Source organism: Mustelus asterias, chromosome 1 (genome assembly GCF_964213995.1).
Source record: "Mustelus asterias chromosome 1, sMusAst1.hap1.1, whole genome shotgun sequence".
Classification (NCBI taxonomy): Eukaryota; Metazoa; Chordata; class Chondrichthyes; order Carcharhiniformes; family Triakidae; genus Mustelus; species Mustelus asterias.
The window spans coordinates 177,344,820-177,372,523 of record NC_135801.1 but is presented as its reverse complement, the minus strand read 5'-3'; the positions used below and the strand labels follow the sequence as shown (position 1 = coordinate 177,372,523).

General features: G+C 45.1%; 1 protein-coding gene across 1 annotated transcript in view; it reads right to left on the bottom strand.

Moving 5' to 3' along the window:
• Positions 1 to 27,704, bottom strand: part of LOC144500648 (uncharacterized) — a 49,470-nt gene that overhangs the window by 7,930 nt on the left and 13,836 nt on the right. The window contains exons 2-3 of the mRNA XM_078223927.1: positions 19,104 to 19,238; positions 16,785 to 16,962 (exon numbers count right to left, since the gene is read on the bottom strand). Coding sequence (XP_078080053.1) covers positions 16,785 to 16,962; positions 19,104 to 19,220 — 295 coding nt within the window. The 5' untranslated portion in view covers positions 19,221 to 19,238. The remainder of the gene's footprint in view (positions 1 to 16,784; positions 16,963 to 19,103; positions 19,239 to 27,704) is intronic.

Here is a 27,704-nt window from a genome sequence, read left to right as displayed (position 1 = left end):
GCCTATGCACAATTTACTTCTCTGACTTTCCAGCCATGAAGAAGAGAATGCTTGAGGGCAAGGAAGGAAAAACATTAAAGAGATCAAAAAGAGCATATTGATAGAGAAGGAAGACAGGAAAGGAGAATCAGGGAAAAGAACCAGAAGAAAACAGATAACCAGTGCAAAAGATGCAGGACTCCACATCAGGGAGAGAGAGAGGCCAGGATTTAATGTGGGTGACAGGGTCTTGCCCACTGTTTGGAGAACCATAGGCTTCACTTCTGCCCACTTACACCAATTGCCCACATAAAGGCCTCAATTGGAGGTGAGGCAAGAAGGATGTCCATGGACTTAACTGGGGTGGAGGCAGGAAGGTGGCAGGAGCCCAACCCACCCCCCCACCCCCGCTCCACCCCACACTTGATTAAATGTTGCCCACACCATCAAACTCATCACGGAGGAGGGCACAGGATTGGACCAAGAGTGAACGCAAGTCTTTACTTCGGTTAATCTGTGGTAAACATGCAGTTCAAATGGACAGCAAAACTCAAAGAAATTATTGTTTGTAGGTAAATGTAGAAAGTCAAGGGCACCAATCTTGACAAACACTCCTGGGATAAAAATGCCTAGCCCTGAAGCTATGTAACATACATAACAAAATAGGTATGTTTGGGCCTTGTTGATTAAATACAAAACTCTCTTTCTCTTTCTATTACTCTCTTTCTAAGACTGAGCCTTTGCCATGAAGATAGAACTGAAGCACTATTCCAGAAAGTTCTTGCTCCATCTCACAAATATTCACAACAAGCCTCACAAAGTGATCTGAAAAAGGGTGAGCATTTCCACAAAGGTGTTCAGCTTTGGGAATTATCAATATATTCTTTCAGGTATCAATTGCTGTGAAAAATGAGTGAATAGATAACATTTCTACAGAAAGGCTGTATTTATTTTTTAAATCCAGTAATGTGCAAGACTTCCTAGTCACACTCCGTGCTTCATGTTGTCATGAGTTTTGATACTGCTTTAATTCAAAACTTATGTAAGTATTTCGGAATTACATAACTGGTGCTGCTCAGTTTGTGGTTGATACTATCTAATCATCCAAATGATTTTTGAAAGTTCTGCCATTGTTTTCTCTCTAAAAGAAAATTCTACTGCCCAAGTTCTAATGCTCAGTTGATAGCACACAGTACTAAATCAGAAGTACTACAACTCTGGCTTTGCTCACTTCCAAAGACGAAGATCTTCTCCAAATGTTCAATTCTGTTCTGTATCTATCTCACCATACCCAGAAGGCTTTGGCTCCTGTCAGTAAAGCACACTAATCCCCTCAAGCTCCTTGGCTTCAAGCCTTCTTTCTTAGTCAGGGTGTTGCAGTCATGAGATGTTGCAATCTGGAAACACAAATATATTACAGCGGCAGACAATTTCACAAGTGGCAACACCGGCTGATTTGCAAATTCATCTCCTGACTCGCCAAAAACCAATCCACTATCTGCAATGCACAAGTCAGGAGTGTGACTGAATACTCCCCACTTGCCTGGATGAGTGCAGTTCCAACAACACAAGAAACTTGACATAATCCAGGACAATACAGCCTTCTCAATTGCCATCTTAAGTATTCACTCCTTTGCCCACTGATGCACGATGGCACACTGCAGCAACTCACCAAGGCTCCTTCACCAACTCCTTCCAAACACACAACCTCTACCATCTATCACAGAATCACAGAATACTACAGTGCAGAAGAGGCCCTTCGGCCCATTGAGTTGTAAGGGGAAAATACAAGGGGGGCACACTTTAAAATGGCAGCACAAGAAAGCACACTCTGAAATGGCTGCCTGGCACACACAGGGTTAACTGGGAAAGAAGCCAGAAAAACAGCCACAGGCTCCCGCTGTTCAGAAATAACGTCAAGCCAGAATCCTGACAGACAAACCAGTTACAAAGTACAGACAGTGACTCATAGCAAACAAACACCTCAGGAAGCCAAAGCCAAGGGTCGAAACATCTTTAAGATAAGGAAACCCCTAAACAAAGAGCTTAGATTAATGTTAAAGGAAGGCGGGAAATATGAATGCGAGGGAACCGAATAGTACCCGCACAAGACGAAACTAGCCATTGATAGACCCATTCATAAAATGTTAAATGTCTATACCTGTTTGTATTCTTGTAAACATGGGGAAATGTACCCATTCATAAAATGTTAAATACTTGTACTCACTTAAACAATGTGATAATGTTCGAATCACCGGTTTACCCATTGTGTAAAGGGTATAAAAATGAACCGCTCCCGACATACTATTGAGAAAAGGTGTTCTACGAACATAGTGCCTTCTCTCCCGGGGCTCCGTTTAATAAATCGTATTTTCTGAATCTCGAAGTCTGACTACTAGTGGATTTTTCCCACAACAATTGGCATAGTCGGCTAGGATCCTATTACTGGTGAGATCGATTGGCCACGGTCGCAACCGGGGTAGAGATCGCGGAATCTGTGACAGTCAGACTGGATCAGGAAATACGGTTCATAAGGGGAAACATTTGTACTGTTTATTTGTGATAATATTTGTTATAGTGATAAGTACTAACTGCTGATAGGAATAAGAATTACTGTGATTTGTGCTGATCAACAAAAGGACAAGGTAGTGCCTGTCTCAAAACCTCTGCCTTAGACTGGCTATTAAGAGCAGAAATCTGCCACGTGAAGGTCAGGAATTGAAGTGAGTGAGAGACACCAAGGGCACTAAAGGATTGTGAAGCACAAAAGGACAGAAGTCGGTTTAACATCACCCTCTGTAGTGGCGAACAGACGCAGAGGTGCCAGCTGATTGCATGAAAGTTATTGAAAAGTTGGAAACTGTACTGTCAATGTGGTGAAAAGCGGGGCGGAACAGGAGTTTGATCAACTCTGACCTAAACCGAAATCCGGTGGAGAAGCACATTGCCGAAGTGGTAATCGTGGAAGCCGTGAGTATAACTTAAAACCCTGTAACGGCAGTAAAACACGGTGTGAGAATAGCAATAGTGGCCGGGGGTAGTGAAGTCCCTACGGTAGTTAGCACACTTTACTAAAGAATAATCGTGGCCGGGGTTAGTGAAATCTGCGAAATGGCAGATAGTGAAGTTAAAAGGGGATCTGCAGGTTCCCTGATTGAAATCTACATGACAGACAGGAAGGAGTTAATAAAGAGAATGCAAAAGGATGGCTGGGATACTTCTCAAACCTTAGAACAGCAGAGGAAATGGATAGATAAAGTGAAAAGAGATAGAACAAAGAAAATAGGAATAATGTTAACACGTCAGTTAGCAGGTCTAATTGAGCAAACAATTGCATCTGCAAGGAAATGGAAAGAGGACAAAGAAAGAATTAAAGAACTAGAATCCCAAGTGAGGGAATTGGAAAAACGAAATCAGGTTTTAGAAAGGCAAGAGGGAGGAGAAACTGATCCTCTGCCCTCTTATGAGTCTACCCAGCAAGGGCCAACAGCACCCTCAGGAGAGTGGGAACAGCTGGAACATAACTTAGCGCCCATAACTAGAGGGGGGACCGCAGCGCGACCCAAGGCAAATTATAAACCCTTTACCCCAGGGGAAAGACAGCAGATAATGGCTTCCCTGGGCAAATTACAAACCAGAAGCGCGAACACTACATTCTGGGAGGAATTAGACACAATCTGGGTAGGACATCAATTACACCTAAGAGACATACACCAGCTGGTCAGGGCAGCCTGTCCAGTGGATAAATGGAGACAGGTAGTAGGTGGACCCGCTTCCCCTATAGCGCAGGATTATAGTGGGGGACGGTGGACACATGTAATCCCCCTAACAGCAGAAATAGATACCCAACAACCACCCTTCTTACGGTTTAAGGAAGAAATTCAGAGGGTCTTAGGGAATGCCCCCACTAACTGGAGCAGAATCACCACCACAAAGCAGCTTAAAGGGGAAGGAGCCTCTGAGTACGGGGAACGATTGTTCCGAATATACCAAGAGTGCTCAGGACAAGTGGACCCAGGGCGAGGAGATCGAGCATTCATCCAAGCTTTTAAGGATGGACTCTCTAGTGCCCACCAGATCATCCTAAAAATGGGAGTGATCATGTCCCAAAATTACGATGAGCTGGTGGAGTGGGCTGGCAGCGTCCCAGCGGAAGAGAAACCCCAGGCAAGAGCAAGGTTAGAAAGGGTAGCAGCCTACAGTAACGAGAGTGAAACAAAACCCAGATTGATCTGCCACAATTGTGGATGACAGGGGCACTTTGCGAGGGATTGCGAGACTCCACGGAGAAAGAGCAAAACTAGGAACAGTGGTAAGCATTGCAGCCACTGTAAAAGACACGGACATACGGAAGCCGTATGTTGGCATAAGCATGGGAGACCCCCAGCCCAATCCACGTCCCCAGTTGAACCCCAGGAACAAAAGGACACCCAGGGTCAGCAAGATTGACGGTCTGCAGCCCCCGTCCACAAGGGTAAAAAGGAGGGAAGGATTTATGTGTCAGCACTGGTAGGGGGCAGACAATGCGAGATGCTAGTGGACACAGGGGCATCCATATCCGTTACCGACCTACCCTTACCCACTACAAATAAAATGATTTATCTGACCGGGATAGGAGGGAACAAAACACCCGCCTATCTTAGCGAGACCATGTTAGTAGAAATAAACAATCTATATATCCCAATGAGGTTCTATGTGTGCAGAAATAACGAGGGAACCATAATGGGGAATGATTTAATGAAAGAATATGAGATCTTGATAGATTGTGGGAAGGGAGAATTGATTTGGCCAAGACAGGACGGTCGAAAAATTAAAATAGGGAAACTCACAAGCCACCTCGAGACCATTAAGGTGGCCACAGTCACCACCAGAAAATGGGAGTTAGAGACAGGAGGGTTCGGAGCCATTTGTGCTTCCGTTCCCGGAGTATGGGCTGAGACAAAGTTAGATACCGGGTTAACCAAAACGGACCCAATAAAGGTACCAGGACCAGAGCATAAGCCACACAGGCAGTACCCAATTAAACCAGAAGCAGAGAAAGCTGTAGTAGAGATTGTGAAAGGGTTAGTGAAAAAGGGGATCCTGAGAGAAGCCACGAGCACCACTAACTCCCCAACATGGCCAGTGAGTAAACCTGACGGGAGCTATAGGCTCACGATAGATTACACTGGACTTAATAAAGTCACGTCCAAACTGCACCCCATTGTAGCAAGCCCTTCGACAATCCTGAATGGACTGTCACAGGAGCATAAAATATTTACAGTACTGGACATAGCTAATGGATTCTGGTCCTTACCCTTGGATCCTGAATCCCAAGACAAATTTGCATTTACAGTAGGGGACAAGCAGTATACCTGGACCCGTTTACCACAGGGATTCCACAACAGCCCCGCTATATTCCATCGAGTGATGAGTGACATCCTAAATAGGGTGGAACTGCCAGAGGGTAACACGACCTTACAATATGTAGACGACATCCTAATAGCTTCAGAGTCCAAGTCAGGACATCAAGAAGCCCTATACCTAGTACTGAGCGAATTAAAAGCCGCAGGGTTAAAGGTCAGCCCCAAAAAGGCGCAGATCGGGAAGTCACAGGTCCTATACCTAGGGCACCTTATATCCCAAGGACTTAAAGAAATGCCGGCGGACAGGAAAGAGGCAATACAACAGATGCCGCGGCCGGTTAATATAAGAGGGGTTAGAAAGGTGCTAGGACTATTCAACTACAGTCGGAGTTTCATCCCAGGGTTCACAAAACTCGCAGAACCCATACAAAGACTCGTTAAAGGGGGGAAGCCAGCTTTAGACCCCGTAGAGTGGGGACCCGAGCAAGAAGAAGCTTACACTAAATTAAAAACAGAACTAATATCAGCCCCCGGACTAGGCTTACCCGATCTTAACAAAGACTTCCACATTTATTGTAATAATGAGGAAGGGTTCTATTCCGCAATAGTGACACAGGACCATGGCGACAGAAGGAGACCCATAGGGTATTATTCCACCGCAGAGGGGCCGGTAGTCACTGGACTGCCAAGGTGCATAGCCGCCTTGGATTGCGCCGCATGGGCTGTAAAGGTTAGCGAACCAGTAATCATGACAGGGAACATAATCCTCCACACCAAACACACCTTGGTGGAAATGTTAAACACAGGAAAACTAAAGTCAGTCTCCAACATGAGAAGGGCTAAATGGGAAGCTGTCCTCCTACCTCCCAGTAAGTCCGTAACAATAATAAGGGATACGGGAAATAACCCAGCAGAAGGAATCTTAGATGGAGGAGAACCCCACAATTGTGGGGATGTGGATGCAGGAGAAGGAGAAGGAAGGATAAAGGACATGCCCCTGGTAACAGCGGAAGAGACCCTCTTTGTGGATGGGTCACGTAAATATGTGGAAGGATCACCCCGAACAGGATGGGCAGTCGTAAATAGTAAGCTAGAAACAGTGAGGTCAGGAAGAATTGACGGAAGCTTGTCTGCACAAGTGGCAGAACTGGTGGCACTCACCCAGGCACTTGAGTTGTCCGAAGGTAAGGCGGTAAACATTTATTCAGACAGCCGCTATGCCTTCGGAGTCATACATGATTATATGACAGCTTGGGGAAGGAGGGGGTTCATAACGACAGGGGGAACCCCTATCAAGCACCAGCAGAGAATTGAGGCATTATTGAGAGCTAGCGAGAGACCTAGAGAAGCCGCAGTAATAAAAATTAAAGCGCACCAGAAGGAACCCGGAAGAGATAGCCCAGACTGGCTAAATTTCAAAGGAAACCAAACCGCAGATAGGGCAGCACAGATAGCCCTAGAGCAGGAAACGATTGATGAATTACCCATAGCAACAATAGAACCAACAGAAGCCGAAGTAGACATTCAGGGTTTACATGAGGATACCCCAAAGGAAGAAAAGGAGAAGTGGGAAGCGCAGGGAGCAGTCAAGGGGACAGATAACATTTGGAGACGAGAAGATAAGGTAATAGCACCAGAGTGCATACAAAACACCCTATTGGGATTACATCATGGACTCTCACATGTGGGTAGAGAGGCCATGATCACTAATATCGGAAAGGAGTGGTGGTGGAAGGGAATGGGAAAGGATATTGCCCGACACTGTCACCGATGCGTGACGTGCGCGCAACACAACCCTGGCAGACCCATAAAAATTAAAATGGGACACCAGCCGAGACCCAAGGGACCCTGGGAACATCTACAACTGGATTTTACAGGACCACTGCCACAGTCCCATGGCAAAACTTACTGTCTGGTCATCATAGACCAGTTCACCCGGTGGGTGGAAGCATTCCCAACTTCAAACTGCACTGCTACCACAGTGGCCAGAATATTGGCAGAGGAGGTAATCCCAAGATGGGGGGTACCCCTACAAATTGATTTGGACCAGGGAACGCACTTCACTGGAAAGGTAATAAAAACAGTATGCCAATTAATGGGGATAAAACAAAAATTTCACATCCCCTACCACCCGCAGAGCTCTGGAATGGTAGAACGTATGAACAGAACACTAAAAAATGCACTTGCTAAGGCCATGCAGACATCAGGAAGAAGGTGGACAGAGGTATTGCCCACCATACTAATGAAATTAAGGGCGACCACGAACCGGACCACCGGATTAACCCCTTATGAACTAATGACAGGACGGGCGATGCAGTTACCAGAAAGCATCATAACAGGTGGGACCGATGTCGGTCCACTAAAAGATAAAATCAAGAGATACGTTCTGGACCTGAGCACCCAGCTAAAAGGGATGCGTAAATTGGTAAAAGACAATCAGGAAATAAAAGACGCAGAGAGGGAGCTGGAAACGCTCCCTGACGTCCCAACAGTGGGAAGTCGCGTCCTAGTGAAAACACTACCCGACAAACCAGGGTTTGCACCAAAGTGGAATGGGCCATATGAAATTATAATTAGTGGGGATACCTGTGCCTGCATAGACATAAGAGGGAAAGGGGTCTGGAAGCACTGGACGCAGCTGAAATTATACAAGGGAGATAAGTAGCTAAATCAATGAACTAACAGAACTGCTTTCCTCAACACAGGCAAAAGACTGCAAGCAAGAGCCGGCGTGCGCGGGTTAATAAACGAAATAAACTGTAAAAGATTAAAAGTGTAACATTAAGTTACAACTGTTGCGAAAATGTATGTAATCGCGTATGTAATTGTATTATTTTGTGTTGTGGTAACCGTAAATCTGACTGGGCTAGAAGACAACTTGTTTTACAAAGCCCACATATATTTACATGGGAATCGAACTGTATGTTACCCATTAACACAATCTGTAGAAGCCCTATTTGTAGCCACCCCTGGGTGGACCCCTCATGACTTATATACTGTAGATACATCAGAGACACCCTGTAAGGGACAAATTGGCAAATATAAAAGAGGTTTACAGGGGAGATGTGTGGGACTTGTAAACCCCACAAATCCTACATGCAAGGGGTCCCAACAGGAGGGAGGAAAAGCTTGCCCAGACACTGCAAGCTATCCGCTTTGTTTCACGGGGCAGGGATGGGGATGTGCCTATGCCTTAGTCCCTAAGAATGATTCTTGTGTACAGACACAGTGTGTCCGTCAACATTGTCGGATCAACAAGGGACGGATTATTTGTATTTGTGACGAACGAAAATGTTTAAATATAACCGCGGGAAGACAGCTTATTTGCGGGCAATGTAATGGGACTCACGTAAGCTCAGCCAAATGGACATACCCCTTTGATACTTACCAGGTGGTGGGATCAAACGGGAAACTAAGTAAACTGAACAATTGGCAGTATGAGCAAACTCACAATCGGGACACTAAATGCTACCGGGCTAAGAAGGGGTATGTATTCCTCTTCAATGGTACCTACATGACAGAAACTCCAAACCTCCCAAACCGTTTTGCGGTAGGAACAATCGGGCCACTGACTATTCCATGCCCTCAGAAGGGGTACATTCGGAGGAGAATAGTGACCCGGGCTATTAGCAGGGAATTCTGCGCTGACTGGGAAACCCCGAGTACACTGGGATCCTCACTGGGGTATGGGTTCCTCGGAGCTTTATCTCTAGGAGGGTCAGCCGGGGTAATTGGAGCTAAGAATAGAAACCATATTGTTTGTGGGCTAACAATCCTGGGAAACAGCACTTCAAAAGCATTGGAGGCTGTCAACCAAGAAATGGCTGAATTAAGATTGTATGCTCAGCAGACACGATACGCAGTGGACTACCAGTTAGCACAACAAGGGGGAGTATGTGCCATCATAGGCGACAAATGCATAACCCATGTCACAGATGAGTCTTACAATATTACACAAGTCATCAATGACATCAGGACGCAACTCGATAACTTTACACAGGGACCCACAAGAGGAGGTAGTTGGCTGGCTTGGCTGGTGGGAGAATCCTGGGAATCGTACCTGTTACATGGGTTGATTATACTCATTATCATTATACTTGTCTGTTGTCTGACTGTGGGATGCCTTAAAGCCTGTTTTAAAATAATGTTGACAAGAATTGTGCCAGGAGCCAGTGTGTACATCGAAGAAGAACCCCTAATGAAGATCCCCGAAGACGTCAGAAGAAATGAAGATACTGGAAGAAATAAAGACATCAAAAGAAGCAAAGAAGGAGAGAAGAACGAAAACCTGTATATGTGAATGTATGATTGGTGGTCTGAGGATTGTCCAAGCTATAATCCGACCAACAGGAGGGACTGTAAGGGGAAAATACAAGGGGGGCAGCACAAGAAAGCACACTCTGAAATGGCTGCCTGGCACACACAGGGTTAACTGGGAAAGAAGCCAGAAAAACAGCCACAGGCTCCCGCTGTTCAGAAATAACGTCAAGCCAGAATCCTGACAGACAAACCAGTTACAAAGTACAGACAGTGACTCATAGCAAACAAACACCTCAGGAAGCCAAAGCCAAGGGTCGAAACATCTTTAAGATAAGGAAACCCCTAAACAAAGAGCTTAGATTAATGTTAAAGGAAGGCGGGAAATATGAATGCGAGGGAACCGAATAGTACCCGCACAAGACGAAACTAGCCATTGATAGACCCATTCATAAAATGTTAAATGTCTATACCTGTTTGTATTCTTGTAAACATGGGGAAATGTACCCATTCATAAAATGTTAAATACTTGTACTCACTTAAGCAATGAGATAATGTTCGAATCACCGGTTTACCCATTGTGTAAAGGGTATAAAAATGAACCGCTCCCGACATACTATTGAGAAAAGGTGTTCTACGAACATAGTGCCTTCTCTCCCGGGGCTCCGTTTAATAAATCGTATTTTCTGAATCTCGAAGTCTGACTACTAGTGGATTTTTCCCACAACAGAGTCTACACCGACGCATGAAAGGCCCTGACCTGCCCATCTAATCCCACTTGCTAGCACGTGGCCCATAGCCTTGAATGTTATGGCGTGCCAAGTACTCATCCAGGTACTTTTTAAAGGATGTGAGGCATCCCGCCTCCACAATCCTCCCAGGCAGTGCATTCCAGACCATCACCACCCTCAGGGTAAAGAGGTTTTTCTTCTATTCCCCGCTAAACCTCCCACCCCTCACTTTTAACTTGTGTCCCTTTGGAACTGACCCTTCAACTAAGGGGAACAGCTGCTCCCTATCCAACCTGCCCATGCTCTTCATAATCTTGAACACCTCAATCAAGTTGCCCCTCAGTCTTCTCTGCTCCAGAGAAAACAACCCAAGCCTATCCAACCTCTCTTTATAATTTAAATGTTCCATCCCGGGCAGCATCCTGGTGAATCTCCTCTGCACCCCTTCCAGTGCAATCACATCCTTCCTATAACGTGGCGACCAGAACTGCACACAATACTCCAGCTGTGGCCTCACCAAAGTTCTACACAACTTTATCATGATCTCTCTGCTTTTGCAATCTATATCCTGATTGATAAAGGCGAGTGTGCCATATGCCTTTTTTACCACCCTATTAACCTGCCTTTCCGCCTTCAGAGATCTAGAACATAGAACATAGAACATTACAGCGCAGTACAGGCCCTTCGGCCCTCGATGTTGCGCCGACCAGTGGTACCAATCTAAAGCCCCTCTAATCTACACTATTCCAATATCATCCATATGTTTATCCAATAATCACTTGAACGCTCTCAACGTTGACGAGTCCACCACTGCTGCAGGCAGGGCATTCCACGCCCTTACTACTCTCTGAGTAAAGAACCTACCTCTAACATCTGTCCTATATCTCTCACCCCTCAATTTAAAGCTATGTCCCCTCATGCTAGCCAACACCATCCGAGGAAAAAGGCTCTCACTATCCACCCTATCTAATCCTCTGATCATCTTGTATGCCTCTATTAAGTCACCTCTTAACCTTCTTCTCTCTAACGAAAACAACCTCAAGCCCCTCAGCCTTTCCTCATACGATTTTCCCACCATACCAGGCAACATCCTGGCAAATCTCCTCTGCACCCTTTCCAACACTTCCACATCTTTCCTATAATACGGCGACCAGAACTGTACGCAATACTCCAAATGCGGCCGCACCAGCGTTTTGTACAGTTGCAGCATGACCTCCTGGCCCCGAAACTCAATCCCTCTACCAATAAAAGCTAACACACCGTACGCCTTCTTAACAACCCTATCAACCTGGGTGCCAACTTTCAGGGATCTATGCACATGGACACCCAGATCCCTCTGTTCATCCACACTACCAAGTATCTTACCATTAGCCCAGTACTCTGTATTCCTGTTACTCCTTCCAAAGTGAATCACCTCACACTTTTCCGCATTAAACTCCATTTGCCACCTCTCAGCCCAGCTCTGCAGCTTATCTATGTCCCTCTGTAACCTGCCACTTCCCTCCGCACTGTGTCCAACTCCACCGACTTTAGTGTCATCCGCAAATTTACTAATCCACCCTCCCACGCTCTCATCCAAGTCATTAATCAAAATGACAAACAGCAGTGGCCCCAAAACAGATCCTTGCGGTACACCACTAGTAACTGAACTCCAGGATGAATATTTCCCATCAACCACCACCCTTTGTTTTCTTACAGCTAGCCAATTCCTGATCCAAACCACTAAATCACCCTCAATCCCATGTGTCCGTATTTTCTGCAAAAGCTTACCATGGGGAACCTTATCAAACGCTTTGCTGAAATCCATATACACCACATCAACCGCTTTACCCTCATCTACCTCTTTGGTCACCTTCTCAAAGAACTCAATAAGGTTTGTGAGGCACGACCTACCCTTCACAAAACCGTGCTGATTATCCCTAATCAAATTATTCCTTTCCAGGTGATTATAAATCCTATCTCTTATAATCCTTTCCAATACTTTGCCCACAACAGAAGTAAGGCTCACCGGTCTATAATTACCAGGGTTGTCCCTACTCCCCTTCTTGAACAAGGGGACAACATTTGCTATCCTCCAGTCTTCTGGCACTGTTCCAGTAGACAATGACGACACAAAGATCAAAGCCAAAGGCTCTGCAATCTCCTCTCTAGCCTCCCAGAGAATCCTAGGATAAATCCCATCCGGCCCAGGGGACTTATCTATTTTTACCCTTTCCAGAATTGCTAACACCTCCTCCTTATGAACATCAATACCATCCAGTCCAACAGCCTGCATCTCAGTACTCCCCTCAACAACACTGTCCCTCTCCAGTGTGAATACCGACGAAAAATATTCATTTAGTGCCTCTCCTATCTCTTCAGACTCCACGCACAACTTCCCACTCCTGTCCTTGACTGGCCCTAATCTTACCCTAGTCATTCTTTTACTCCTGACATACCTATAGAAAGCTTTAGGGTTTTCCTTGATCCTACCCACCAAAGACTTCTCATGTCCCCTCCTGGCTCTTCTTAACTCTTTCTTTAGGTCCTTCCTGGCTAACTTGTAACTCTCAAGTGCCCTAACTGAGCCTTCACATCTCATCTTAACATAAGTCTCCTTCTTCCTCTTCACAAGAGATTCAACCTCCTTAGCAAACCACGGTTCCCTCACACGTCTGCTTCCTCCCTGCCTGACAGGTACATATTTATCAAGGACGCGTAGTAGCTGTTCCTTGAACAAGTTCCACATTACAATTGTGCCCATCCCCTGCAGTTTCCTTCCCCAACCTATGCCAGCTAAATCTCGCCTAATCGCATCATAATTTCCTTTCCCCCAGCTATAACTCTTGCCCTTTGGTATATACCTATCCTTTTCCATTGCTAAAGTAAACGTAATCGAATTGTGGTCACTGTCACCAAAGTGCTCACCTACCTCCAAATCTAACACCTGGCCTGGTTCATTACCCAGTACCAAATCCAATGTGGCCTCGCCTCTTGTTGATCTATCTACATACTGCGTCAGGAAGCCTTCCTGCACACACTGGACAAAAACCGACCCCTCTAAAGTACTCGAACTATAGCTTTTCCAGTCAATATTTGTAAAGGTACATTTGTATGGAACAAACACGCCAAGGTCCCTTTGTTCTTCAGAACTTCTCAGTGTCAGACCTTTTGGAGTATTCCTTGTCAAATTACTCCTTCCAAAGTGCATCACCTCACACTTTTCAGGGTTAAATTCCATCAGCCACTTATCTGCCCATTTGACCATCTCGTCTATATCTTCCTGTAATCCAAGACATTCAACCTCACTGTTAACCATCCGGTCAATCTTTGTGTCATCGGCAAACTTACTGATCCTACCCCCGACATAGTCATCTATGTCATTTATATAAATGACGAACAATAGGGGGCCCAGCACAGATCCCTATGGTATGCCACTGGTCACTGGCCTCCAGTCACTAAAGCAGCCATCTGTCACCACCCTCTGTCTCCTACCGCTTAGCCAATTATGAATCCACCTTATCAGATCACCTTGTATCCCATGTGCATTAGCCTTCTTAATAAGTCTCCCATGTGGGACTTTGTCAAAGACTTTGCTGAAATCTATGTAAACTACATAAACCACACCACCCTCATCCACACATTTGGTTACATGCTCAAAAAATTCAAATCAAATTTGTTAGGCATGACCTCCCTCTGACAAAACCATGCTGACTATCTCTGAATCAACCTTGCCTCTCCAAATGGAGATAGATTCTCTGCTTCAGAATCTTCTCCAGTAGCTTCCCAACCACAGGTGTGAGACTCACTGATCTACAGTTCCCTTGCTTGTCTCTATAACCTTCCTTAAATAGTGAGACCACATTAGCTGTTCTCCAGTCTTCTGACACCTCCCTGGACACACTCACCTGATGAAGGAGCAGTGCTTTGAAAGCTTGTGGCTTGTGCTACCAAATAAACCTGTTGGACTTTAACCTGGTGTTGTGAGACTTCTTATTGTACCTTCCCGGTGGCCAGGGAGGAATTAAAAATTTGGGTCATAGCCAAACGTAGCAAACACAACCTGGAAGTTTCCCTCCAAGCCATGCACCATCCTGACTTGGCAATATTGTTCCCTCGCTGAGTCAAAATCCTGGAATTCCCTCCCTAACAGCGCTGTGGGAGTGCCGACACCACAGGGACTGCAGCAGTTCAAGAAGCGGCTCACCATCACCTCAAGTGCAAATGAGGATGGGCAATAAATGTCAGTCGAGCCAGGAACATCCACATCCCATGAAAGAATAAATAAGGAAGGAAGTTACAATGTGGAAATAGGATGTGCAGCTCAACCAATCCATTTGGCGGACTGCTCTTACATAATTTACAAAAGTAAAACAGTAATTGTGCGAGCTGAACTGCTGCTTTTGCACATTCCAAAAACTTGCACAATTGTGTCCCTACCTCTTGGTTTGGAAACAGACTTCATATTTAGGTAAGGTAAAGTCACCATAGTCCCAGATGACAATAGGCTGGTGGTGATTTAGCTGGAGGATCACTGCACTTCAGGTGAGGGGCAAGGTTAAGATAGGACCTTCATCAATAACCTCAAACGGTACGGGAATTGAACCCACACTGTTTGCGTTGCTCTGCATCACTCACCAGCCATCCAGCCAACTGCACTAAACCAACCCCTATTCTTCACATTTACATGAAGGCCAACCACATGAGTCAACATATTGATTTTTGCTGGTGGTGTTAGTTAATTGCTGGATATACATTCATGAATGCTTTTCCTGAAGGCATATCCTTGTCTCATTGTTTACTGATGTGTCATTTTGAGCTGCTTCCTTGGCAGTCTTTTTTGTCTTCCACTCACAGGGGAAGGCCAAGAGATAGGTCCCAAGTTTCCCTCAACTGGAACAGGAATCAAACATGCGTCGTTGACATTATTCTGAATCACACTTTTAACCGTCTAGCCACCCTTGGCATATATAGTAATTCCCCGCTTCAAGTTGTAGTTGTATTCCTGAAAGGTGAAATTTCAAGTGAAACAACTTCAAGCGAATCTGATTTTCCCATTACAATCAATGTAAGATGTGTCCTTACATTCTGTGTGACTTCCTCATCAGAAAAAAGCATTAAGGCATTATACACTGTAAGTTGAGATAAATTCCTCTAATCATAAGTGAGCTAATGTTTAAAATAAGATAAATGTAAAAATATAAAAGAAATATGCTAACTACGCTTGCTAATGGCATGCTGATTGCCTCCGCTGGCTGAGACTCTCTCCTCCAGGTCCACTCCATCCCGCTGGCTATTTCCCAGCCTGACTATCTCATTGCCCCATCCTTGCATTACCCTCCTGCTGATCACTTCCCTCTCGTGACTCTCTGTTCATGAGGACTTAGGAGAGGGCCATCAAGAAAGAGGAAGTCAGCAAGGGAGCAAGAGAAGCTGCGAGTGGGAAAGACAGGCAGGGAAGTGGTGACTGGCCAAGAGTTGGTGAGTGGGAAAGAGTCTCAGCCGGCGGGACAGAGTCCTGGGGAGCAGGAGAGAGTCATAGGGAACAGGAGAGAATCACAGGGAGGAGAGAGTCTCAGGGAGCAGGGGAGAGAGTCATGGGAAGTGGGGGAGAGTATCAGGCTGAGGGAGAGAGACTTGGGGAGTGGAAGAGAGTCACAGAGAGTGGGAGGGAGCCACGGGGAGCAGGAGAGAGTCAGAGGGAATAGGAGGGAGCCTCAGCCAATGAGAGACTGTCACTGAGAGCAGAGAGAATCATTGGGAGCAGGGGAGAGTCACTGAGAGTGGGAAAGAGTCTCAGGGAATGGGAGAAAGTCACGGGGAGCAGGAGTGAATCACTAGGTGCAGGAAAGCCTCACTGGGAGCAGAAGGGAGTTTCAGGGAGCGGGAGAGATTCTCAAGGAGCATGAGTGGTAAAGAGTCACAGGGAGTGGGAGAGAATCACAGGGAGCGGGTGAAAATCATGAGAAGCGGGAGAGAGTCAGAGCTAGTAGCAGGGGGTTTTGGGGAGTGGGTTGAGTGTCATGGAGAGTGGGAGTGAGTCATGGGGAGCAAGAAAGTGTCATGGAGAGTGGGAGACAGTCTCAGGGAGCAGAATAAGTCACAGGGAGTAGGAGAGAGTTATGGGGAGAGGGCGAGATTTACAAAGAACAGAAGAAAGTCTCGAGCAGTGGGAGAGTGTCTCGGCATACAGGAGAGAGTCTTGGGACGCAGAAGAGAGTCTTGTGGAGCAGGAAAGGCTACTCCAAAATGGGGCCAATCGGGTCACGTACTTTCTGTTTGCCCCAGTGTGAAAAGATATTAAAGTGAAAGTCTTGATGCAATGTGTTTATACCAGCCCTATTATATCCACAATGCTAAAGCGAAATGACTCTGAAGGAGGCAAATTAAAATGTAAATTAATGTTAACATTTTCAAAAACTAAGACGGTAAGCATACAATCATAGTTAAAAGTCAAACATTTTAATGGAGGAATCACCACCATGATACTTACTTCTTGGACCAAGAGATTCAAGTTTATACTCCAAATCATCTGCAAGATCATAGTACTCTTTCGTCCTTAAGGCATTTATAAGCTGTCTTTCCCAATTGTTCCGTCTTCTAACAAAATCCAGTAAAATAGGTACAGCCGCCTCATTACCTTCATGTTTGGCTGTAGCATTTATTTTTTCCTAAAAGGGTGAAAGGGAGAGATTTTGGCTGAAGTGCATGTTTCAGGGTAAGAATTTTGAAATGAATTGCCTATTTTCCCTTCCACCCGTGAAAAAAACCATCAAATTATCCATCTAATTTTATTGATTTTCTCGCCTTCTTTGTTTGATTTGGTCTTTGGCAAACTTTTCATCCTCAGCTATTTGCATTTTCTTTTAACTTCTTTCCATTGCCTCTGCTGGTCTTTTTATTTCATAGAATCATAGAATCCCTAAAGGGTAGAAGGAGACCATTGGGCCCATCGAGCCTGCATCAACAACAATCCCACTCAGGTCCTATCTCTGTAACCCCACGTAGTTACCCTGCTAATTCCTCTGACACTAAGGGGCAGTTTAGCATGGCCAATCAACCGAACGTATACATCATTGGACTGTGGGAGGAAACTGGAGCACCCGGAGGAAACCCACGCAGACACAGGGAGAATGTGCAAACTCCACATAGACTGACCCGAGGCCAGAATTGAACCCGGGTCCCTGGTGCTGTGAGACAGCAGTGCTAACCACTGTGCCGCCCCAGAAAAGAAATTTAAAATAATTTAAATAATTATTAACAATAACTTTAAAATAATTTTCTATTAAGTGAGGATACCATTGAGCAGATCATTAGCTCCAGAAAAGGTGGGGTAAATGAGGGTGGGGTGGGAACTAAAGATGATTGGGAATTTAAAAGGCCATTGTAAGAGACTTGGAGGAAGAGCTTAAGCCAGACGTGGACTCAGAAGGACATGGGAAGTCCACATATCTTATTCATGCTTTCACTTCATAAATCAAATCATATTATATTGTCTTTAAATATTTTCTGCATTCCAATCACATCCACATATAGGGCTGAATTTAATGGCCACAGCAAGGTTTCCATCCACCAACCGGAAAGCCAGTAACAACCCCACACTGATAACTGAAACCCAGTCAAAAGTTTACTGCCTGCCATCGAGGTTACTGGTCTTTGAAGGTGAAATTTTTGCTTCCAAGAGCCGCTGGCCAACCAGATGGTTGGGAACCGCAGTCAGTGCTGAAGTACCAAACAGGAGGTGATTGGGGCGGTGGGCTTGCTGGGCCAGTGAATTGGGCCCCGGGTGAAGTGGCAGTGTGTTGTTTACGGTGGTGGTGGAAGGGGTGGGATAAGTCCTTGCCGATGGGGATAGGGCCCTGCATAGTGCATATGGAATTGAATCAGGAGCCCTGTCCTCCCTACCCTCTCTGCACCTCTCCCAAACCCGCAGGCTAGCCACCAGGTATACTTGGCAACCTGTCCACATAGCACGCCCACCCTCCCAGCTGGCAGAATACCAATTGCATTGGGATGGAGGCTTTTCAGTGATTGGCCAGTTAAGGACTTCAATTTACATAGGGGCAGGAAAGCTGACCTTGACCTTTCTCACCCTGATTTAATTGGGAGGAGTCGACAGGCTCTCCACTCTGTGCCTTCCCACCCAATTAGACAAACATCCTGCTTCTTAGCCCTCTTCCGGGATAATGGTGGTCGCTTCTCGGCCTTTTGGCTAAGATCAAATGTAGTATGGGATCGGATGCTGCACTTGGTTGAGGTCATTAGGTTACATTTAAGCTTCATTTTCATATGAAGCAATTTTTTAAAGCGGCATCTCGGCCTTTTGGCTAAGATGCAAATGAGATCAAGCCTTGGAGGAGGAAGACCTGCGCCTCCTCCAATCAGCTTGGCTCACGTAGATCAGGCCCAGGACAGGGGTTGCATACCCTGCCTTGTCAGCTTGGATCGGAAATGTCTCAACTTGTTGAGACTCTGAATTGGACTTGATTTGATTGAATTGGAAAAGTATTTTAAAAAATGGTGGTGGGATGTGGGATTTAAATTCCGTCCATGGTGTTTGTGAACCACCCCTCAAGATGCAGGTATTTGAACATGAAAAATAATTCACTGAACTTTAGTTTCAACAACTCCACATGCATAACAGCTGTTATAAGTACAGCTAACATTTTTTAGAAATATGACTTAAACCAAGGAAATAAATTGAAATTGCGTTTGGCTTGCACAAAGAAATGAAAAACTACTAAAATTGATTATATTTTAATTGCCATTATAACTACGATTTAATGTTCTGCAGTGAGAGAGATGAAATTACCTGGTCCATCTGAGTAAGGCAAGGAAGATGTGGTAGCAATTCCACGGTGTTTATTATGAAGAAATCTGGCATTCTCTGCCTTATATACTTGAATAGCTCATCACTCACATATGACATTGTGATTAGTTTCTAAACCTTTAAAAAAAAGTTACATTTTAAAAGGTTATCCTTTCATTCTTACTTGTTTACAAAACTTAGTCAGATAAGCCTTGATGCACTATCAATCAAGCAAAGACCAGTTTGTATGCAAGAACAAATAGGCTTTTATTCGCAAAAGACTTGGAGCACACCCATGCTGATGAACTGGTCCGGCGACTGAGGCAGGGATTTTGGGAGCAGTCACCTTTGTACCTGGACTGGGGGGGGGGGGGGGGCGGAGTCTCAGGCAGGGCCGGCAGGGGCATGCCCAGGCATGCCACACATACACACAGGCAATAAGCTTAACATTGGTTTACCACAAGCCTCAACAATGAAAAAAAAAGCAGCACCAAGTTCTCGAGTTTTTGATACATATACTTGAGTTTTTGAGAATCATGATGATATCAGGCCGAAACTGAACTCAGAGTCTATCAAGCTTCGTTTCCCTACACTTGTACTGTGCTGAAGCTTAGACAACTTCTAGATGCTACGCCAAAGCCCAACAACAACGCTGTCTTAAAAATAGCTTGCAGATCAAGTGAGAGGAAAAAAAAACAAAAATGAGAATCCGCTAAGATACAGCTGTGCCAAGAGGCCTAATTAATCTCACATCAGCTGAGATCGGCAGGGCAGGTAATCAGAATAAAAGCAAAATACTGCAGATGCTGGAATCTGAAAAAAACCCAGAAAATGCTGGAAAATCTCAGCAGGTCTGACAGCATCTGTGCAGAGAGTATAGAGCCAACTTTTCGAATCTAGATGACCCTTCGTCAGAGCTTCTCGGTCATCAGAGTTCCTGGCTCAAGACTACTAAAATAGGTGCTCTATGCAGAACACTCCAGGGCCAAGTGAAATGCTTCAAAGACAATCTCTTGTTTAAATTCATTCGTGGGACATGGGCATTGCTGGCTGGCCAGCATTTATTGCCCATCTCTAGTTGCCCTTGAGAAGGTGGTGGTGAGCTGCCTTCTTGAATTGCTGCAGTCCATTTTCTGTGGGTTAACCCACAATGCCGCTAATTCCAGGATTTTGACCCAGCGATGGCGAAGGAATGGCAATATATTTCCAAGTAAGGATGGCGAGTGGCTTGGAGGGGAACTTGCAGGTGATGGTGTTCCCATTTATCTGCTGCCCCTGTCCTTCTAGATGGAAGTGGTCGTGAGTTTGTAATGTGCTGTCTGAGGATCTTTGGTGAATTGGTGAATCTTTGGTGAATCTCAAAGCCTCTGTGAAGGTCAGGTTGCATTAACATGAAGAGATGCCCATGTAATTGCGACCCAAGTGGCAATTCATCAAAAAAGTATTGTCAAGACCTTCCAAACAAGAGGAGCCACTCAGATAGAATGGTGAGAGAGACAGAAAGAGAGGGTAGCTGCTCGAGCCAATAATCCACCACTATGTCTACAGGCCAACAACTGATGTCCACACTGTGGGAGAGCCTGCAAGGGTAAGATAGAGCACATAAGCTATCTGCAAACCCACAGCTAACACTGATATCACACTGCCACTCAGCCATCCACAAAAAAGAATCATCCGCGAATGCCAATAGCACAGGCTCCAGGGTAACTTTCATCCTGTCAGTTGATCACAGGTCTTGTATCATTTTGATGTCCAGTGTTGTTGGGATCAAGTCTTGCCTACTTTTGTCAGAACATAGAAACAAGAGTACACCATTTATCTCTTCAAGTCTTGTTCTACCATTCAATAAGATCATGGCTGACCTAACTCCATGTACCCAGCTTTGCCTTGATACATTTGTTGAACAAAAGAACAATTTTAGTTTTAAAATTAACAACTGATCAAGCATATTTGCCATTTGTGAAAGAGAGTTCTGCCCCTTGCACGAGACGTGTTTGCTAATTTCACTGCAGAAAAGTTTGGTTCTAATACTGCCTTGTCCTGGATTCCCCAATTAGCAGAGAGGTACGATTCCCTCGAAGTTGCACTGGGGAAAAAATACTTGGTGAAATTAGTGGGTCTATTTTAAAGTTAAAGTTTATTTATTAATCACAACTAGGGTTACATTAACACTGCAATGAAGTTACTGTGAAAATCCCCGAGTCACACACTCCGGTACCTGTTCGGGTACTGAGGGAGAATTTAGCATGCCAATGCACCTAAACAGCACGTCTTTTGTACTGTGGGTTGAAACCAGAGGAAACCCATGCAGACATGGAGAAAACGTGCAGACTCCACAAGCCGGGAATCGAACTCAGGTCCCTGGTGCTATGAGGCAGCAATGCTAACCACTGTGCTGGCGTGCTACCCCATTTAGGCTACTGTGTTGATGGCAAGACGTTACATCCAATAGAGGATAAGGGAAAGGCCATCAAGGAAGCAACAGCTCCTTCCTGAGATTAGTCAATTATTATGGAAAATTTATCCTGAACTTGGCTTCCATGCCGGCCTCGTTGCATGCCCTACTACCAAAATACCAGAGATGGTGCTGGGAAGCTCCACAGGCAGAGGCTTTTTCTAAACTTGAACATCAAAGTTACTGTTGTCGAACTTACTGGCTTATTTCAACACTAAGAAGGAACACATAATAACTTGTGATGCTTCCCCATACAGGGTTGCTGAGGTGATGTCACATTGCTGGACGGAAAAGCCTATCACATATGCCTCCAGGACCCTTTCGGATGAAGAGCAAAGGTATTCTTAAATTGAGAAGGAAAGGTTGTCGATTATATTTGGTGTGAAGAAGTTCGATCGATAACATCTCTGGTCAACGGTTTTTTTATAGTTACTGACCATAAACCCATAAATGGGTCGGCACGATGGTACAGTGGTTAGCACTGCTGCCTCACAGCGCCAGGGGCCAGGGTTCGATTCCCGGCTTGGGTCTGTGTGGTGCAGTTTGCACGTTCTCCCCGTGTCTGCATGGGTTTCCTCTGGGTGTTCCAGTTTCCTCCCACAGTCCTAAGATGTGCTGGTTAGGTGAATTGGCCGTGCTAAATTTTCTCTCAGTGTACCCAAACAGGCGCTGGAGTGGGCGATTTGGGGATTTTCGCAGTAACTTCATTGCAGTGTTAATGTAAACCTACTTGTGACTAATAGATAAACTTTACTTTGACCATAAACCCTTACTGGGCCTTTTCAAAGAGGACAAGGCAATTCCCCCATTCCCTCTGCTCAGATACGACACTGGGCCTTCTTGTTAGCGGCCTACGAGTATCATCTGGAATATCACCCTGGAACCTGGATTGCTAATGCTGACGCACTGAATTGCCTCCTGTTGCCCGCAAGCCTGGTTCCTTTACCAGCATTGGAAGAGGTTGTGATGACTGTGAACCTTTTGGAGACCTTGCCAATGTCAGCAAGGTAGATTAAAGCCTGGATCCAACCTTATCCAAAATAAGGCACATGATCCTGTATGGTGGATTACAAAGGCAATCCTCTGAAGAAATGAATCTCTACCTCATTAAGAAAGCTGAACTTAGTGTTGAGGATGGGATGATTCTTTGGGGGTCCTGAGTAATTGTTCCGCCCCCAGGATGACATCAATATTAACGTCATTATATAATGGCCAGCCAGAGTACCAAAAATGAAGATGCTCTCCAATAGTATCCAACACATCAGGACAGCATCTTATGCCCATCATCAGGCATATGGGACACTTGCCTTTGTCAATCGAGGCATAGATTACAAAAACAGAGAAGTCATGTTGGAGTTGTATAGAACTTTGGTGAGGCCACAGCTAGAGCACTGTGTGCAGTTCTAGTCGCCTCATTAAAGGAAGGTTGTGATTGCACTGGAGGGGGTGCAGAGGAGGTTCACCAGGATGCTGCCTGGGATAGAACGTTTAACTTATGAAGAGAGGTTGGATAGGCTCGGGTTGTTTTTGTTGGAGCAGAGAAAACTGAGGGGCGCCTGATCGAGGTGTACAAGATTATGAGGGGCATGGACAGAGTGGATAAAGAGTGGATAAGCTGTTCCCCTTACTTGAAGTGTCAGTCACGAGAGGACATAGGTTTTAAGGTCAGGGACAGGAGTTGGAGAGGGGAACCTTCAAAAATGGCATGAAGAAACAACCAGCAGTATCCGGAGATTAAACTGGCACGATTTTTGTTTGATTACAGGACCACACTGCACACAACAGCTGTTGCTCCAGTGGAGCTATTAAAGGGATGAGGCTTTCATAATAGGATGAGCCTGATATTTTCAGACTTGGCAGGGAGGTTGGAATCCCAACAGGAAACTAAAAAAGAACGATTGCAATACAGAAAAAACTTTTACAACAGGTGATCGAGGTCACATGAGGAACTTTGGGGATAGTCCCAGATAGGTCCCCGGGACCATTGTGTCGAAAATGGGACCTGTATCTAACAAGGTCAAATTTCAGGGTAAAACCTGAAAGAAGCACTTGGACCATCTCAGAACGAGGGAATCCCTGCCTGAGCATATCCCACCACCAGACATGGAGATAGCTGCTGTCAGTGCCATCCTTCAGCTTGAAGCTGACTCCGTGTTAGCCCCTCCAGATAGTGAAGATACAGACTCAGAGATGGAGACTGAAGTGGAACCCGAGGAGCAATTCACATTGGTAACCACGTGATGTTCCCTCTGGATAAGGTCTAGCTCCAACTTTGACGGACCTCTGTCTAAGCGACAAGTGATGGAAAGGACCTCCTCGTAGTAGAGGTGCTGGGAGTGACACGTACCCAAGGAGAGGAGGGACGTTATGATAGCCACAAAAGCCATGTGGGTTCATCAGTAGATCTCTCCATGGGCTTAGTGGAGTACAAGCTGCCTTTCTGAGCAAATGGAAGTTCGCCCAATGGGAAGCAGTCAGCGGTGGATTTTAAATCTGTTACTCTACCCGAACCACTGTTGTAGGCCGCGAGGTGAAAACTACCTGACTGTATTAGACAGGAATTTTCAAAAGTTGATTGGGGGAGTCTATTGGCAGGCAAAGGGACGGCTGGTAAGTGGGGCGGCTTTCAAAAGAGTGTTAACCAAGGTTCAGGGTAAGTACATTCCTTTTAGAGTGAAGGGCAAGGCTGGTAGAAGTCAGGAACCCTGGATGACTTGGGATATTGTGGCCCTGGTTGAGAAGAAGGAGGAGGCACATGACATACATAGGCAACTGGGATCAAGTGGATCCTTTGAAGAGTATAGAGGGTGTCGGAGTAGAGTTAAGAGAGAAATCATGAGGACAAAAAGGGGATATGAGATTGCTTTGGCAGATAAGGCAATGGAGAATCCAAAGAGCTTCTACAAATACATAAAGGGCAAAAGAGTAACGAGAGAGCGTGCAGGACCTCATAAGGATCAACAAGGTCATCTATGTGCGGATCCATAGGAGATGGGTGAGATCCTAACTGAATATTTCTCATCAGTAGTTTCTGTTGAGAAAGGCATGGATGTTAGGGAACTTGGGAAATATATAGTGATGTCATAGAGTCATAGAGGTTTACAGCATGGAAATGTTACAGAGAAGGAGCTGCTGGAAGTCTTAAAGCGCATCAAGGTAGATAAATCCCCAGGATCTGATGAAGTGTATCCCAGAACGTCGTGGGAGGCTAGGGAGGAAATGGTGGGTCCCCTAGCAGAGATATTTGAATCATCGACAGCCACAGGTGAGGTGCCTGAAGATTGGAGGGTGACAAATGTCGTACCTTTGTTTAAGAAGGGCTGCAGAGAAAAGCCTGGGAACTACAGGTCAGTGAGCCTAACGTCTGTAGTGGGTAAGTTGTTGGAAGGTATTCTGAGAGATAGGATCTACAAGCACTTAGACAGGAGAGGCAAGAACTGATTAGGGACAGTCAGCATGGATTTGTGAGTGGAAAATCATGTCTGACAAATTTGATTGAGCTTTTTGAAGTGGTGACCAAGAAGGTAGATGAGGGCAGTGCAGTTGATGTTGTCTACATAGACTTTAGCAAGGCCTTTGACAAGGTACCACATGGTAGGTTGTTGCATAAGGTTAAATCTCATGAAATCCAGGGTGAGTTGCCAACTGGATACAAAATTGGCTTGATGACAGAATACAGAGGGTAGTTGTAGACGGTTGTTTTTCAAACTGGAGGCCTATGACTAGCAGTGTGCCTCAGGGAGCGGTGCTGATATTTGTTATTTATATTAATGATTTGGATGAGAATTTAGGAGACATGGTTAGTAAGTTTGCAGATGACACCAAGATTGGTGGCATAGTGGACAGTGAAGAAGGTTATCTGGGATTGCAACGGTATCCTGATCAATTGGGCCAGTGGGCTGATGAATGGCAGGTGGAGTTTAATTTCGATAAATGCGAGGTGATGCATTTTGGTAGATTGAATGAGGGCAGGACTTACTCAGTTAATGGTAGGATGTTGGGGAGAGTTATAGAACAAAGAGATCTAGGGGTACTGATTCATAGCTCTTTGAAAGTGGAGTCACGGGTGGACAGAGTGGTGAAGAAGGCATTCGGCATGCTTGGTTTCATTGGTCAGAACATTGAATACAAGAATTGGGACATCTTGTTGAAGTTGTACAAGGCGTTGGTAAGGCCACACTTGGAATACTGTGCACAGTTCTGGTCACCGTATTATAGAAAGGATATTATTAAACTGGGAAGAGTGCAGAAAAGATTTACTAAGATGCTACCGGGACTTGATGGTTTGAGTTATAAGGAGAGGCTGGATAGACTGGGATTTTTTTCTCTGGAGCGTAGGAGGCTTAGGGGTGATCTTATAGGGGTCTATAAAATTATGAAGGGCATGGATCAGTTAGATAGTCAACATCTTTTCCCAAAGGTAGGGGAGTCTAAAACTAGAGGGCATCGGTTTAAGGTGAGAGGTGAGAGATACAAAAGTGTCCAGAGGGGCAATTTTTTCACACAGAGGGTGGTGAGTGTCTGGAACAAGCTGCCAGAGGTAGTAGTAGAGGTGGGTCCAATTTTGTCTTTTAAAAAACATTTAGACAGTAACATGGGTAAGATAGGTTTAGAGAGATATGGGCCAAATGCGGGCAACTGGGACTAGCCTGGTGGTTAAAAAAAGAGGGCGACATGGACAAATTGGACCGAAGGGCCTGTTTCCATGCTGTAAACCTCCATGACTCGATGACTCTATGTAAGCCACAGGTGTGCAATAAAGGGTGTTGGTGACAGGAAACTGGTGTTTGGCTGAATTACTTCATGTACAATTTCATTTGAATATAATTCTCCCCCCAAATAGTCATAAAGCTCCTGGATTTTCTCCATTGCAAATTTTCCTTCAGTTTGGTATCATACTGAAGATCGGTGAGTTCCACTTACAGTTGGAGCGTTTTCCACAGGAAAAGAAAATGGAGTGGACTGAAGAACTGAAACTCATGTTTGTGGCTCCTAAAGTCAGAAAATCTTTCCTTAAACTCTTTTCTCAGTTCAGTAATCCTTACAACATATCTCTTCAAATTCACACCACATGAAGAGTCACGACTTCCAAGCAGAGATTTCAATGCAGGAAAATATTTTGATTTGATTTGATTTATTATTGTCACATGTATTAACATACAGTGAAAAGTATTGTTTCTTGCGTGCTATACAGACAAAACACACCGTTCATAGAGAAGGAAACGAGAGAGTGCAGAATGTAGTGGTACAGTCATAGCCAGGGTGTAGAGAAAGATCAACTTAATGCAAGGTAGGTCCATTCAAAAGTCTGACAGCAGCAGGGAAGAAGCTGTTTTTGAGGCGGTTGGTACGTGACCTCAGACTTTTGTATCTGTGTCCTGAAGGAAGAAGGTGGAAGAGAGAATGTCCGGGGTGCGTGGGGTCCTTAATTATGCTGGTGCTTTGCCGAGGCAGCGGGAAGTGTAGACAGAGTCAATGGATGGGATATATGCCATGTTGCAAAGTGCGAGTTGTTTTTCCCAAAGGATTAGTTTATTTTCAAAGGTACGAACACTGTCATGGAGCTCAGTGACAACCTGGTTACATCCTTACATTCCTGTGTTCAGGATGTTAAGATGTCCAATCAAGATGTCAATCGATAAGGCAAAGTCTGCCAGTTATTCGGTGTTCAATAGTTTAGCCTCAGGTTTATTCTCCTTGTTCACAAATACGTAAATTCTTCGATCGCACATCTAATTTCTAAGAAGCACTTTAACACTGTCCCGTGACTGAGCCAGCGCATTTCAGCGTAATTAAGTGAACTTTCTGAATTAGCTGGTGGAATTGTCAGTGATGGAGAGCACCAGCTCGGATAAAATTAACTGTTTTTATAACAATACTCTTTACATATTCCATATCCTGGGTTTTAACACAGACTGCTTCTTGGCACAGAATGCAATGAAATGCACAGAACTCACTATTTGAATTGTATAGTAATTGCAAGCATTGGCAATAACCAGGTAGTATAACAAACTATAATGGTTTATTTACAAACAGATAAATACACATAGAGTACTTTCCAACTCTAGGTCTACTCTGGCTGCAAAGGCTCATACTCTGCACCCTCTGTGGTCTTGTACTCATTGGGCGATCGGTTCACATGACCCTCC